The sequence below is a fragment of the Podarcis filfolensis genome (genome assembly GCF_964270895.1).
Source record: "Podarcis filfolensis genome assembly, chromosome: 6".
Lineage (NCBI taxonomy): Eukaryota > Metazoa > Chordata > Lepidosauria > Squamata > Lacertidae > Podarcis > Podarcis filfolensis.
Genome location: NC_139609.1, coordinates 55,838,106 through 55,852,491, shown reverse-complemented (window position 1 = coordinate 55,852,491; position 14,386 = coordinate 55,838,106). Strand labels below are relative to the sequence as shown.

Here is a 14,386-nt window from a genome sequence, read left to right as displayed (position 1 = left end):
AAGGCTTCCTCAAGGTTTTCCATGCATTATTTGCCAGTGCTGAATTGTGCAATGCTTTTTTAAGCGTCGCCATATCAAAAGTGGTTTGCTGATCTGGGGCCAAGAGTGGCTTTAAAAAAAAGAAAAAAAAGATGCTATGTAATTCAGCCACACTTTCATGTTGGAATAGCAACCAAATGGCCTCAAAAAGAGTGGCAAACCAAAATCCTGTTTCTGAAAGAAACCAATTGAAACTGAAGACCAGCAGTATGCTCAGTGGAAGAAGCAAAGGTTCAAAGCATATCTCAGTCACCTGAGATGAACATATGTCATTAAGGATTATTTGGAACAGACACAGTGGTACCTCGGGTTAAGTACTTAATTTGTTCTGGAGGTCCGTTCTTAACCTGAAACTGTTCTTAACCTGAAGCACCACTTTAGCTAATGGGGCCTCCTGCCGCTGCCGCACCACTGCCGCGTGATTTCTGTTCTCATCCTGAAGCAAAGTTCTTAACCCGAGGTACTATTTCTGGGTTAGTGGAGTCTGTAACATGATGTAACCTGAAGTGTATGTAACCCAAGGTACCACTGTACTGAGCTGCACAAGGCCTTTTGGGCTAAAGGAATAGGGAATACTAAGAGGTAAGGATCAACTTATCCCAGCCTGGAGCTATGGCCTATTTTGGATTCACTGAACCCTCCTAAGAAATGAACTTGTGCAAACCTCCAGTTCCTCCTTTAAAGGGATATGAATATGTTAAGTTTACCGCAGCACTGGGAGAACGACTTTATGAAACCATCTGCTATTCCTGGGACATCACAAGGCTGACCCATATTAACGCCTTGCACTTACAAACAACACAAAGAAACAGCTAATTGGACAAACCTAACCCAAAGCGCAACAAGCTGGCAGCACAAGAGAGCGTGCGACCGGGCAGCGTACACCAAGCATGTGGAATAAGTTATCCCAAAGGGAGCAAGAGAGAGTCATAGCGTCTGAGTCCTGGCTTGTTAGACCTAATGAGTACCAAATCCCAGAGTCAAGAGTGTGGAGAAAAGACAGATGCACCCTGAAAATGAGAAAGAATAAATGGGCAGGAATAGTTCATTCAAGTGGAGCCCACAATTTTCAGCACATCTTGCTACAAATAATATCTCCGTATCTTGTGCTTGGCAAGCAGAGCTTTTGTGAACGGGCCTCATCAAGCAGATTGTGAAGGATCAGCCTTCCCCTTCATGCAATCCATTTGGGTGAATGTGTGTCTACATGGGGGGGGGGAGGAAATGTTCTCTTTTCCTCTACAGCAGAGAGAAGGTGTTGTTTTCTTCATAACTAGTCCCCAAGAATGCAATTGTTTTTCAGTTTTATGGATGTATAGCAAATAATTTTTTTAAAAAAACTTTTATTTTGCTCCTGCACCTTCCACTTGCATTCTTGCCAGTACTTTCATACCGACATATTAAAAAAAATAAAAATTGAATACCAAGCATGTGATTAAACAGTAGTAAAATCAATGCACAAGACTGTGAGATCTACCACTTTCTGAAATTACCATGATCTCCACTAATTTTGGGGGACGGTGTAAATTTTGTCTACAATCAACACAGCAACACATACACCTATTACATATGTACATATTGGAATATTCTGTGCCCAATAAATTATGCCAATAAAGCAAAACTGCATATATTTATATTTGTCGTCTCCTGTTGGCCATGATGGGAGGAGACAAGGGATATGTAAAGCAATCGCCCCCCATGACCAAATGTAAGAAGCTGACATATTGAATCAGATCATTTGTTGCATCAAGCACAGTAATGTCTACTCTTACAAGTAAGTGGCTCTCAAGAGTCTGAGGAAGAGTTTTTCTCCATCACATGCTACACGATCTTTTTAGTTGGAGGTGCCAGATATTGGACCTGAGACCTTCTGTATGCAAGGCATCTTGCTTATTCAAACTTCTGCTTACTTTTTGAGATTTTACTAGTCGTGCTTACCTCTGCAGCCATAAGGGCTAGAAACTTGTCTTAGTTTTTTAAAGAATGAAATATTTTAAATCCTCAGAATGCTGTGCAATATACACTGCTATCAGCACCAATGCATTTAAATACACATACAAGTTCATTCTTTTCATTCTGCTGCCATGTGTTAGAGGCTAGTCTTCCACAAAGCCATTGTGCAGCTCTTTATTCACTAATCATTTTTATAGAAGATAAATAACTGATACTTAAAAGTTATTGCCCTCTCTTCCCCCAGCCTTTGATCCCAGGGACAAGGCAACCTTCATTAGGACTGACCCAACTCTATAAGAGGAATGTTATTCATTATCAACATTTTTAAAAGCAGCATTAAAAAAAAATGGGGTAGGGGGGGAATGAAAAACACCAGCCATGGCCTAATGAAACTGTCATTCAAGCAAGTTCACTGCACTTCCTGCCACGGCATGATCTGAAGGGGACCTGTATTAGGCGACCTGTTTGGAGCAGCCTTTCAGACACACCGCATTCAATTTCAAAGTGCTTGGTCAAGGGAGTGGGTTTGCATTTGCCTTGCTGGAAACTTTATTCCCTGTGAAATGATGAAATATTTCAGCGGAAATGAAGGATGGGTGAAGGGGGGTGGGTGAGGATGGCTGTTTGCTAAGACTCGGCTATAAAACAAAAAAGGGCAGTTATAAATATCCAAGCAGGTATCTTACCCTCTCGCCTAGCTATAAATCTGTCCCCTGGGCTTCCCCCACTGGGAGGGGAGATTAGATGCCTCGTAATAACCCTTGCCTGCACAATCCGACAGTGTTTTACAAGTAGAGCAGCTATGAGCAGAGAGTACCCTGCAGTACACATGAATGGGATGCTTCAGCCTTCACTCCTTTCCTTCCCATCCAAGCAGCTAGAAGCAGGGACAAATGGAGGAAAAGCTCAGGCTATGTGCTCTGCAAGGCTAGGTTTTCATTTTCGGTACAGGGGTGTCCCATGTGTCATGTTCCTCACCCTTTCAATGTATTCTTTGATGTGCTCTCCATTTTGGAGTCCGGAATAAATTCCTAAACAAAACCAGTGGCGTAGCGTGGGCGGTGCAGAGGGGGCCGGCCGCACCGGGTGCAACATCTGGGGGTTAGGGTTAGGGGGCGCAAATCCACGGGTTAGGGGGCGCAAATTACTTGCCTTGCCCCGGGTGCTGACAACCCACGCTACGCCACTGAACAAAACAGAACTTTTGTACAACTGTCAGCCTTTTTTTCTGTCTGAAGACCTGAATACTAGGGATACATTTTTAAAAGCCACCTATTCTAGAGCGAGATCCCGAGAAACAGCCAAGTCTGGGCTGAGCCAGCATTTCTTAGCTATCCTTATTCTTGGAAGTTTTCACAGAGTAGCTGTCCCTGACTTAGGTTGTGGCTGACAACAGTAGTAGAAAACAGCCCCTAGTAGCCTTGCATGTGTACATAGAGAAATCTGCCTCCTGTTTTGAAGGAGACATGAATCTGTAGTGCAAAAGGCATGTGGGTTGCATGATGAAAGGATTTACATTATGCTTCTAGACCATGGGGAGGCAAACTAAGGCCCGGGGGCTGGATCCAGCCCAATCGCCTTCTAAATCCGGCCCACGGACGGTCCAGGAATCAGCATGTTTTTACATGAGTAGAATGTGTCCTTTTACTTAAAATGCATCTCTGGGTTATTTGTGGGGCATAGAAATTTGTTCATTCCCCCCCCCCCCAAAAAAAATATAGTCCGGCCCCCGACAAGGTCTGAGGGAGAGTAGACCAGCCCCTTGCTGAAAAAGTTTGCTGACCCCTAGACTGTACAAAACAAGGCTGGGGAAGCTTTGGTCGAGATGTAGCAGTAGCAGCCAGTGAGGTGGGGCAGATCTGTAGAGCTGCTCTTCAATACCTGGCATTGCTGCAGCTTAGCAGGACAAGGCTGGGGCTGGGCAGGGGCAAATTCAGGGCTTTGTGGATATGCTGGCAGAGCCAATCCAGTGCTCCCACCAATGTACCCACCCTGCTCCAGCACCATCCATGTAAGCTGCAGTTATGCTAACACTGGAAGGGTACCTTTGCCGCACTACCACACACAAACTGCTACTGGTTCAACTACAACTCCCATCATCCTTCACACACACACCAATATGGGGGCTGGGAGTTGGAACCCACAGTTTTCTCATCCCTGGTATAAAGTATATATTTAGTTGTTAATATCTTTTAATTGTTTCAGCAAGCAGTTAGTGTGCACACTGACTTTCAAAATGGAAAAGTTGATTTAAACTTTCTTTTTTACTTGGTGATTTTTAAAAGGGGAAGGGGTAGATCTTTAAAAACTCATTGCTTTAAATTGCTGCAGTTTAAGTCTATCCACCCTGCTCAATGCATTAGCTGAGTGAAAAACATCTGAGTTTTCTCATCAACAAAATATTGCTATTTGGGTTCTGGGAAAATAAAAGTGTTGTTCAATAGAAGTGCTACTTTCAGGGAAAAGTCTCAGTCGCCAACTATAAATGAAAAACAACTATAGATCAAGTGTTACACTGTAAGCTGATTGTTAGGAAAGGTTATAACTGGCTTTTGAGCACAACATCTCCTGAAATCATAGCAAATGGATGGATCAGTCAGTTAGCTTAGATGTGAATTAATACCATTACATTACTAAAGAAAGCCCAGAGGGTTGTATATATAAAGTAACAAGAACCTTCACTGTAAGATATCTATGTTGAGTTTTCTCTTTCATGCTTATGTAATGCACAGAACGAAGTTTGTACACAGTATTGCATGGCAAGAAGGAGGATGTGGCATAAAGACAAGCCATACAAGATGAGATGAGAGAACTACTTTTTAGAATTCCACTTTGGTAAATAAAATACTAATCATTATTCCATATGAGCAAAATTAAAGATGAGGCTTGGCCCATGCTTGGGATCGAGCTTTTAAGCTGCACTCTTAAGCACATTACTTGGAAGTTCAATTGAAACGAGTGAGACTTATTTCCAAGTTTATTTGCTAAGAATCCAGGCGCCAGTGTTTCTGGACCACAATTCTCCATACATAACATAAAAATAACAGCACTAAATGGATGTCTTGGGAATACAAACTAGTTGTAAGACACTCGGCTACTGCCACAACTGAGGTCAGATATGTACTCTAAACTTACAATAGTGGAGGTGGAGGGAGAGCAGGATTTGGGCTGACTTTGGTTGGTATGGGAGCATCATCACACTGGATGATAAATCAAAGTATTCAGTGCAAGGGTCAAGATTTGCTTGATTCCAGCAAGAAACTGTCATGTGAAAACTGTATGGAGAGCAAAGAGAACCTCAGCAGATGCACTCAAAGGCAATATCTAAGCTGGTTTTTATTCCATTAAAAAAAAACTACAATAAGAATAGAAATTATTTACAGCAATTTGTGGCTTGATTACTTCCTACATGGGGCGTCTTAAAATTAATCTGCTGTCAAGCTGCACATGCATCTGAAACCAGTAAAGCTTCTATCTCTCTCTGATGTTTTATTATTCCAAAACACACACAAATCAAATGTGTTGGGTTTTCTTTCATTCCGACAATTGTTCTCAGGCTGAGAGATCATGATGCCAAATTTTTGGTTAGAACAGGCTGCTGTGTTCTAATATTAACCTCTCCAACCCTCCCAGAGAAAAAAGAGGATAATAAAGAGAAGACAACAACTATCTGGTGCAACATGCAGACTCATTCATTCAATGTGTTTTAAAATTCTGAAAATCTAAAATGCAAATTCCTGTGCATTGACAAGACTACATGTCTGAAACATTCAAACTATTTTTTTGACTGGCATGTTTAAATTAAAATTATATTAGACAGACAGATACAAGAGATGTTCATCCACACTTTGGTGTTGTTGTTGTTCAGTCGTTTAGTCGTGTCCGACTCTTCGTGACCCCATGGACCAGAGCACGCCACGCTACTTGATTTATTATTCCATTTGTTCCATTATACATTCTTCCATTTATTTCAGACTCAATGCTAACTATTTCAGCCAAACTAAACGTGACTTTTACCACAAAGTTTGGCGTTGTGTTGCTGTTTTTGTTTAACCAATAGCTGGCAGGGGATTGAGCTGGACTAAACGTGAGTTCTACCACATAGCTTGGCATTGTGTCACTGTTTTTTTGTTAAACCAATAGCTGGGGTAGGAGGCTGACCATACTTGCTGTTTGCATTGGGAAAGAAAGCTGCCATTGGAATAATTGGGGGCTTATCCCATTGCTGATAGTTAGGAGTGGGGACCTGATCCAGATTGGGACCACAAGTTGGGGATAAAGCATTGAAGTACCGCATACCATACCATGCTTGCAAGCTGGTCATTGTCGTCCCCCCATTTTCAATTGGTTAAAAAAAAAGATAAACTATACAACATCAAGCTAAAGGGCAAAACTAGCCGTGACTTTTATCTCTGTTTGCAATTCAGTTTTAAAGAGACATACTGTATGAACGCCAAGTTCCAAACATGTCGTATACTCCCAGCTAACTCTTGCAGCATCTACCGACTGAAGTCGAAACTGTCTTTGTTATTCAGCCCATAAGGATTTCCAAACTTACTGAGCACAACTGTGCATCTGTAGTATTAAGCAACCACATTTTATTTGTGGATGTTTTTGGCAAGCAAAATTGTGTGTGTGCGTGTGTGTTTAAACTCCATTTTCTATTAGAAACCTGAAGCATGGCTGAGCCACCACAGAGAACAATCCTGTACTTGTAGCTTTTGTGTTCCTATGTTCATCTGTCCCACTGCTATCCTCAAAACTACACATGACAGAACTGTGATTCTCTCGCTGGCTGTTTTTTAAGAGCTTAAGACTGCCACCCTATACAGTGTCTTGGGGTGGCATCAGCTTGGCTCCTAGGGTTTAGAAAGGGCAATCATCACCACTTCCACCAAGGCTTCTGCTTGGCATTGCTGCTGTTCCCATCCCTCATGTTTCCCCTCTGGACATTAGTTAGGAGGGAATTAATCTTTCCTCCCTGTCCCTAGCTTGTTGCATCTTCATGCTATTTGTCTCACAGGGGCCATTTCTCCCTAGAAGCAAATGGCAGCCAAAATGTGTGCATCAAAAAGCTTCTCCTGATTAGTTTGTGGGTGTCTGTCAAGTTGCTCACACACAGAAGCACAGCTGGTTCACTTGTCCTCTCCATGTGAGTGAGCAGTGACAGGAACAAGAAAAAGGGACCTAATCTTGTTCTTTTCCTCTGGTTGGTAGAGGGGGGAAGCAAGCAAATGAGTAACAGGAACAGAAAGAAGGTGGTGTAGTTGGGGGTGTTCAGAGAAAAGGGCTCTTCTCCCATCAGAGGGCATCTTGTCCAATGGCTCTCCAAACCTGGAGCTGATATAATAGCATCCCCTGATAATAGTCGCTTCCAGACAACCTATTCGTTGAGCATTCCTCCTGCACAAAGTTTGTACAGAGGCTATATGCCCTGCACTGGTTGTTGTGCATTCATTCTGATTTGCTTACAGGGAGACTTATATGACATTGCATCAAGCAGTTTGTTATCCCTTACTTTTTAGTGCATTTTCCCTTTGCTTTTCTTCCTGCAGAATACCTGGGGTTTTTGGAAGGGGGTTTCCTTTGCAAGCACAGCAAATCCACTTTAATTGTGTAACCTGAATTTGCTGGTCTGTGACTGAATCACAGCTGAAAAAAATAGCAGCAGCCTGGAACCAGCCAGAAACAGAATAATAGACATCTTCCTCACAGGGTGAGGAGGTATGTGTGCATCTGCATTAGGAACATGCAGCATTGCTGATATTACAGAAGGCTCTCTGTGTTCCTGCACTACTTGTATCAAGACAACATTTGTGTGAGAGCTTAGCAAACAGAATATCTGTGTTCTGCCAACACACATTTCAGAGTCAAGCTATATGGGGAATGAAAAGTCTAGGAGACAACTCATATGTGGAAAGGCTGAAGGAAATGCGTATGTCCATCCCAGAAAAAGAGGAAGGAGAGCAAGCAGCACAGTGACAATCTCTATATAAAACTTGTCCACATTTCCACTTGTCTCGTGCACTTTCTAGGCACAGGCACAAGAGATTTTGCATTTGCCCTGCAGTTTTCCAGAGACATATCCAGGCGCTGGTGAAACTGGCCCCTGCTGGGGGGCACAGGCCTGGTTGGGAGACGACGACAAAAATCACCTATCAGATGATGAAGTTTTTGGTGTATATGTGTGCAGCAAGGTGAAATGTGGGAGAAACTTCCGCTTCTTCCTGTGCCATGGCACACGGGTGTGTGACTTTTTTCACCTTCCCTCCTTGCCTTGTCCTCACTCTGGACTCTTCAAGTAAAATGTTGCAATTTCTAATGTGGCTACTGTGCTAAGGTGATTTTTTTTGGGGGGGGGGGGGAGGCACTGATGCAACTCCTTGCCAAGTGAGCAAGGGACCTTAGGTATGCCTCTGCAGCTTTCCCCTGGAAAACCTGCTCTATACCACTGAATCTGTGGAAAACACAACTGCCATTTGTTCCAATTCAGCAATAAAGAGCAGGTTTTCCCCAGGGAAAGTGGTAATGCAAACAGAGGTGTGGTTGAATCCATATTAAAACAGGTTGGGGTGGGAAAAATTCTTCTTCACAGTATTATCTGAAGAGAATAGAAGAAACATAATCATACCATGGCAATTTAAGTTGAAGCTTGGATGGAATAGAAGATATTAACTCTAAAAAGTAGTTCAGCAATGGATCAAGTTGCCAAAAGAAACTATGAAGTCACCTTCCTCTCAGTGTGTGTGTGTGTGTGTGTGTGTGTGTGTGTGTGTTCCAAATAAAGGAATATGTCAGTGAAGATGCCCTACCTGAGGGCAAAAAGTTGTACTAGGAGATTGCGGAAAGGCTCAGGTGCCAAACTAATGACCCAAGTGCGGTAGGCTACAATCTCCAACATGCTCATCCATTTGTGTGGGCATATATATTTGTGTAGAAGATATGCTCCACAAAATGTGTAATCAGAGTGGTCCTATGTTCTATATAGGGATGGTGGAAAAACTTGATTTAAGTCCACATTTAAAGACAAACCTACCAAATTCTTACTTTCTGAACCAAAACACAGCCATCCTTTAAAATTCACAGCCAAGTAAACCCAATCCAAATGCATATATTAGTGAAGATAACATAAAAAATGTATTGTAAGGGGAAATTGTAAAACAGTTTATTAGGCAAAATCAAAGACAAAAATGTGTTTATTGGGAGAAATTCACACTAAAATGGTGATGAATATTCATCAGGGTTTTCTTAAAATCACAAATTGCTGTAAAAATGTTGAGAACTTAATTGAAGATTGGAAAACTGAGATACAGAGAAAATTGAATCAGACAGACCCATCATTCCCTAGTTCTGTAGCAGGTTCAACCAACACATTACATTAATCTCAATACAAAATGATTGCCAGGGGAAGCCTTTTGTGCTCAATAACTTGTCGTTGTGGAAAAATACTTTTTTTAAACTCCATCTCCTTTCAAATTGTACCAAGACTGTGAACAATTCAGAGCAGCTGGACCTTTGGATGCAATATAGAATCATTTTGAACTTTTATGGATTCTATTCCTAATGTGAAAGTGGAAGGTGGCAAAAAGCAGTCTTTTGGAAATCATTTACAGTTAAATGCAGAGTAATGCTTTACAAAGGCTAGGTTGTGACATCAAGGTATCTTATGGTTTAATATACAGTGGTACCTTGGGTTAAGAACTTAATTCGTTCTGGAGGTCTGTTCTTAACCTGAAACTGTTCTTAACCTGAAGCACCACTTTAGCTAATGGGGCGTCCTGCTGCCGCTGCGCCGCCGCTGCACGATTTCTATTCTCATCCTGAAGCAAAGTTCTTAACCCGAGGTAATATTTCTGGGTTAGCAGAGTCTGTAACCTGAAGCGTATGTAACCCGAGGTACCACTGTATAGTTCGCTAATCTTTCTGGGCCCAGGGACACACTTGAAAATCTAAGAAACTGCTGTGGGCACCACGAAATAACCATTTCATGGGGGGGGGGGGATTGTTGATGCTCAAAGTCCCCCTGCACAAAGGCAAACCACCTACCCTGCCAAAACATTTGGTTAAGTACAGCTTGTAAAGTTGTCCAAATCCAGCTCTGTAATGAATGTTAACTATGGCTATTTTAAACAAGCCGTCTTCAGAAACCATGGTTTAAACGAGGCTTGTTTGAAACTAACTATAGTTAATGTTAACCAAGTTTCTCATGCTTTGATGACATAACAAACTGAGGCTAACAAAAAATGGAGGTGAAAACTTCTGACCACCTCCTCCCAAACACATGGGGTGGGGGAGAAGAATGGAGGGCAAAAGTGTGCAATCTCAAAGAAGCTGGGTTCGTTCATATCTCTGTAAGGCATAGTTTAGTGTGATGTCCAAACACAGTCTTTATGTTTGGCACCTTACACATTTTTTTTACTGTTAGCTTTTTTCTTTTCTTCTCTCAACGGTGACTTTTAGAGGGACAGAGGCAATTAGATTAATATTATATCATTATATTATTTTCATCTTGAACATAATTTGGAATTGATACTAGGTGGCAAAATATAAACTCTCGTATTTATTATGGCAGAAGTCTTATACAGCCTTATATGTGTGACATTTAATAAGTACTGCACTCTATTCCCCATTGAGAATACACAAAAGCTCTTTCAGCCAAGGTATGCACTATAGCTCTCACCTACCTATGCATGTCTTCCCATCAGAGTGTAGTACAAACTTCACATGGCAACCACACTTTGGCCCTTGATCTGTATCATCACAAGTGTGTTGGCATCCTCCATTTCCGTAGTTGCAGGTCACTGGAAGGGGCAATAAAACATGCACATACTAAATGATAGCTCTCAAATGTTATCATCATGAAGTCAGTTACTCAGAAACTTGGGTCCAAGTTGTCAGGACACTGAAAATATTGATCTAAATAAAATTCAGTGGTTTATGCACTCAAAGGACACTCATCAAATCATGTAGGTAGCCTTTTGAGTTTGCAGCAGCCAAAACACCAATATTTTTTAAACACCTTAGCAAATTTATAACAACATACGCTTTTGTGCAGTAGAATGTACTTCACCAAATCAAAAACAATCGGCTCCATTATCCCTGCCACATAGAAGGGAAAAACTATTTGTATAACGTGGCACCAAGAGGAAGATATAGATAGAAGGCAGGAATTGATGCAGAAAGCAGAGGTGTACCTGGGGAGTCAGTGAAACCAGTCCCCGCCAGGGACACAGGCCCATGTATGTGTGCAAAAATCACCTTTCAGGTGTTGGAGTCCTACCTTAGTGAACCTGATTAAAGTGAAGGTATAACCAGACCAGAAGATTTTCACACAACCTATTGTTCAATGAGCAGGTATTCTATACACAAATCTTTGATTTGCCAGGGTTTATACACCACTTTCTCCCTTTCTTGCATGAAAGCTCATACATCCTTAAAGATGTATGCTCTAAGATGGATGTTAAGGGGAATCTACTACGATCACTATTCCCGGCAGCTCTCCCACCCCCTCTTTTTAAGAAATGGGGAACTGGCACCAATACACCTGCCCACATGTCCAGCATGCTAAAACATGGACAATTTCACAATCTGGGGATGGCCAACTTGAGATCTACTTTGTAAGAGAAGGCTCACCCCTTTCTACTAGGTCACTGCATCATATATATTTGGGTATAACTAGGTGTATAGATGGGGATGCGGGTGGTGCTATGGTCTAAACCAGAGAGCCTAGGGCTTGCCAATCAGAAGGTTGGCGGTTCAAATCCCCGCAACGGGATGAGCTCCCGTTGTTTGGACCCAGCTCCTGCCCACCTAGCAGTTCAAAAGCACGTCAAAGTGCAAGTAGATAAATAGGTTCCACTCCGGTGGGAAGGTAAATGGCATTTCCGTGCGCTGCTCTGATTTGCCAGAAGCGGCTTAGTCATGTTGGCCACACGACCCGGAAGCTGTCTGCAGACAAACGCCGGCTCCCTTGGCCTATAGTGTGAGATGAGCATGCAGAGTCGTTCATGACTGGACCTAATGGTCAGGGGTGCCTTTACCTTTAGGTATATAGATACAAGGATGCGCAATTTTTTTTAAAAAAAATAATTTAAAAAATTGACTGTGTGGTTTTGCCAAATCAGGTCTTAGCCAAAGAATACAAGACTTAAGATGTGTGTTTCCTGCCTCTTCTGCAAAATAGCACAATTTCATTTAAAAACCACCCAATGCTGCTTTCATATGGGCTTTCAAGACAGGGTCCCCAGGCAGTAACTTACACTTGCAGTCTCGCTGATTCTTGGTGAGTTCAAAGCCAGGTCGGCATTCACAGGCAATGCCACCCTTTGGGGTCTCCCTGCAGATGTGGGCACAACCATGATTCTTGTTCATGCAGTTCATTCCTTCTAAAAGAGAAAAGAAACAACATAAAAGCTACCCAAAAGACACCAAAGGAAGCAAGGAAAAGCTCCAGGTATATATACATGGAGTATATACTCTTTAACTGTGAAAAGGCATGAATAGATAACTTCTGGAGCAGGTTACTGTAAAGTAGCCTTTCCCAATCTGGTGGCCTCCACATGTTCTAGACTACAATTCCCATCAGCTCTTATCACTGGCCATGCTGCCTGTGGCTGATGGGAGTTGTACTCCACAGGGTGCCAGATTTGGAAAGGATGTGTTCTGTGGAAAGTAAAGTATATTTTCCTATTCACAGCAAGAAGACTAGACTGCATACCCCACACCTGACCCAGACACTAGTCCGTGGCAGCAGCCATGTGGCTGAAGTTCCTTGCATGCCTAGCATGGAAGGCTTGGGTGTACTGAAACAGCACACTGGTCCCGTTAATGTGAGCTGTCTGGAAGCTCTCATTACTAAACACAAGAAAGCCCTGGCTCAAGGGGCTGGCCAGCCAGCTTCTGAAAATCTATCTCTGGGTAGAAATTAAAGTATATGGGGAAAGTGTACTAAGGAAAAGAAAAAAACTTCTGGTTCCCAATTGTTTCAACAGCAATCTAGGCCACAGTTCATTGAACATATACAAATTAAAAATATATACAATGCACACAGTAAAAGAAAAATATAATACCAAGCAGAGTAAAGAATCTTACTAACTTCAAAGTCTCAAGATACCAAATAATGAAGAACAAGTTATTTGAGATCAACGGATTACCACCAAAAAGCTTTTTTGAAAAGTACCAGTAAGTTTCATGCTAAAAGCTTACAGGCACAGCCTCAGTCTCAATTTCAGTAAAATGTGCTACAGTATGGATATTTTATTGTTCATACTTTTACTAGATGAAAAATCTAGGATGAATTGTATGTTTTATGGAGATGATCACCACTTAACACTGCATTCCCTGCCATTTCACTCCACTGCCACTGCTCCATTGTGCCCAAAACTGAGTGTCCTCCAACCTTTCGCATTATAAATCCCACATCAAAACAGCAAACTTTCTCTTCAATTAGATTGTTCCAGCCATCCCTATTGACCAACCTCTTCCCTTCATCTTTCCAGTTGTCCAGTACCCTAGTTAGCCTTCTCATTCCATATCCCTAGCTCTATTCTTCAATGATGCTGTAGGCAGACAGCCAACTAAGGCCCCAAGAGGGGTCAAAAGTCTCTCAGGCTCTCTCTGTGCTGTAAATCTGCCAGAGGCAGCATTAGCTACAGACACTGCTGTCTGGCCCATCCAAGCTGCAAACAAAACAGGGTGCTGCTGCTGACTCATGCCCCTGGATTGTTTGTGCTTTGCTCTGGCACGGAGGACCGCTGAGTTCCGAGTTTTAGCATCCATCTCTCCATGTCGGCCACCCACCACAGGCAGAAACCAGAGCCAGGAGGGCCATGCCCCCTGTCTCATGGCCTGGAAGGGCTGAAATAGACTAGGAGCCACAGGGATTGGGTCTGTCTGCTTGCCTTGTTGTACAAGGCTGATGTTGAAGTCTGAAAAGAAGAAACAGCATATTAATTCATGGAGGAGGACTATCAATTCTTCTCTTATACTGAAAACCTAAACCAGTAGATGCAGCAGCAAGTGAACAAATGGAGCTGTTTTCCCACATAACAGGGCGCAGGCATCACGCAGGGTCAAACTACATCTGATCCTAACCGTATGGTTCTGCTCTTGAGTATGTATACAGTTTTGGCCTTCACAAATTGTCAGCAAGGGCTCCACCCACCTGGAACCTAGCAATGCGAGAGGAGGGCAGGCGGCTTTAACCCTTTGCCACCTGCTGAGTTCCTAATCCAGACCAGCAACCCTGAGCCTGCAATTTGCATTTTTAAAAAGTCATATTGGAACTCATGTTTCATGGAGAGAGCTGTAGCACCAACCCAGACAGACTTCTGAAAGTTGTCGGCAGCAATTCGGATCTGTTTCATTCCTCGCCACTGCTATTATTCTTGGCAGT

At 42.5% G+C, this 14,386-nt stretch overlaps 1 protein-coding gene across 7 annotated transcripts in view; it reads right to left on the bottom strand.

The window, feature by feature from the left end:
• The window catches only part of SCUBE3 (signal peptide, CUB domain and EGF like domain containing 3), a 114,146-nt gene that overhangs the window by 42,307 nt on the left and 57,453 nt on the right, over positions 1–14,386 (bottom strand). For 5 of the 7 annotated variants that reach the window (XM_083617967.1, XM_083617969.1, XM_083617970.1 and 2 more), the window contains 2 exons: positions 12,252–12,377; positions 10,677–10,793 (listed from right to left, as the gene is read on the bottom strand). In XM_083617967.1, coding sequence (XP_083474093.1) covers positions 10,677–10,793; positions 12,252–12,377 — 243 coding nt within the window. The remainder of the gene's footprint in view (positions 1–10,676; positions 10,794–12,251; positions 12,378–14,386) is intronic. The other 2 variants (XM_083617965.1, XM_083617968.1) reach the window with 1 other exon arrangement.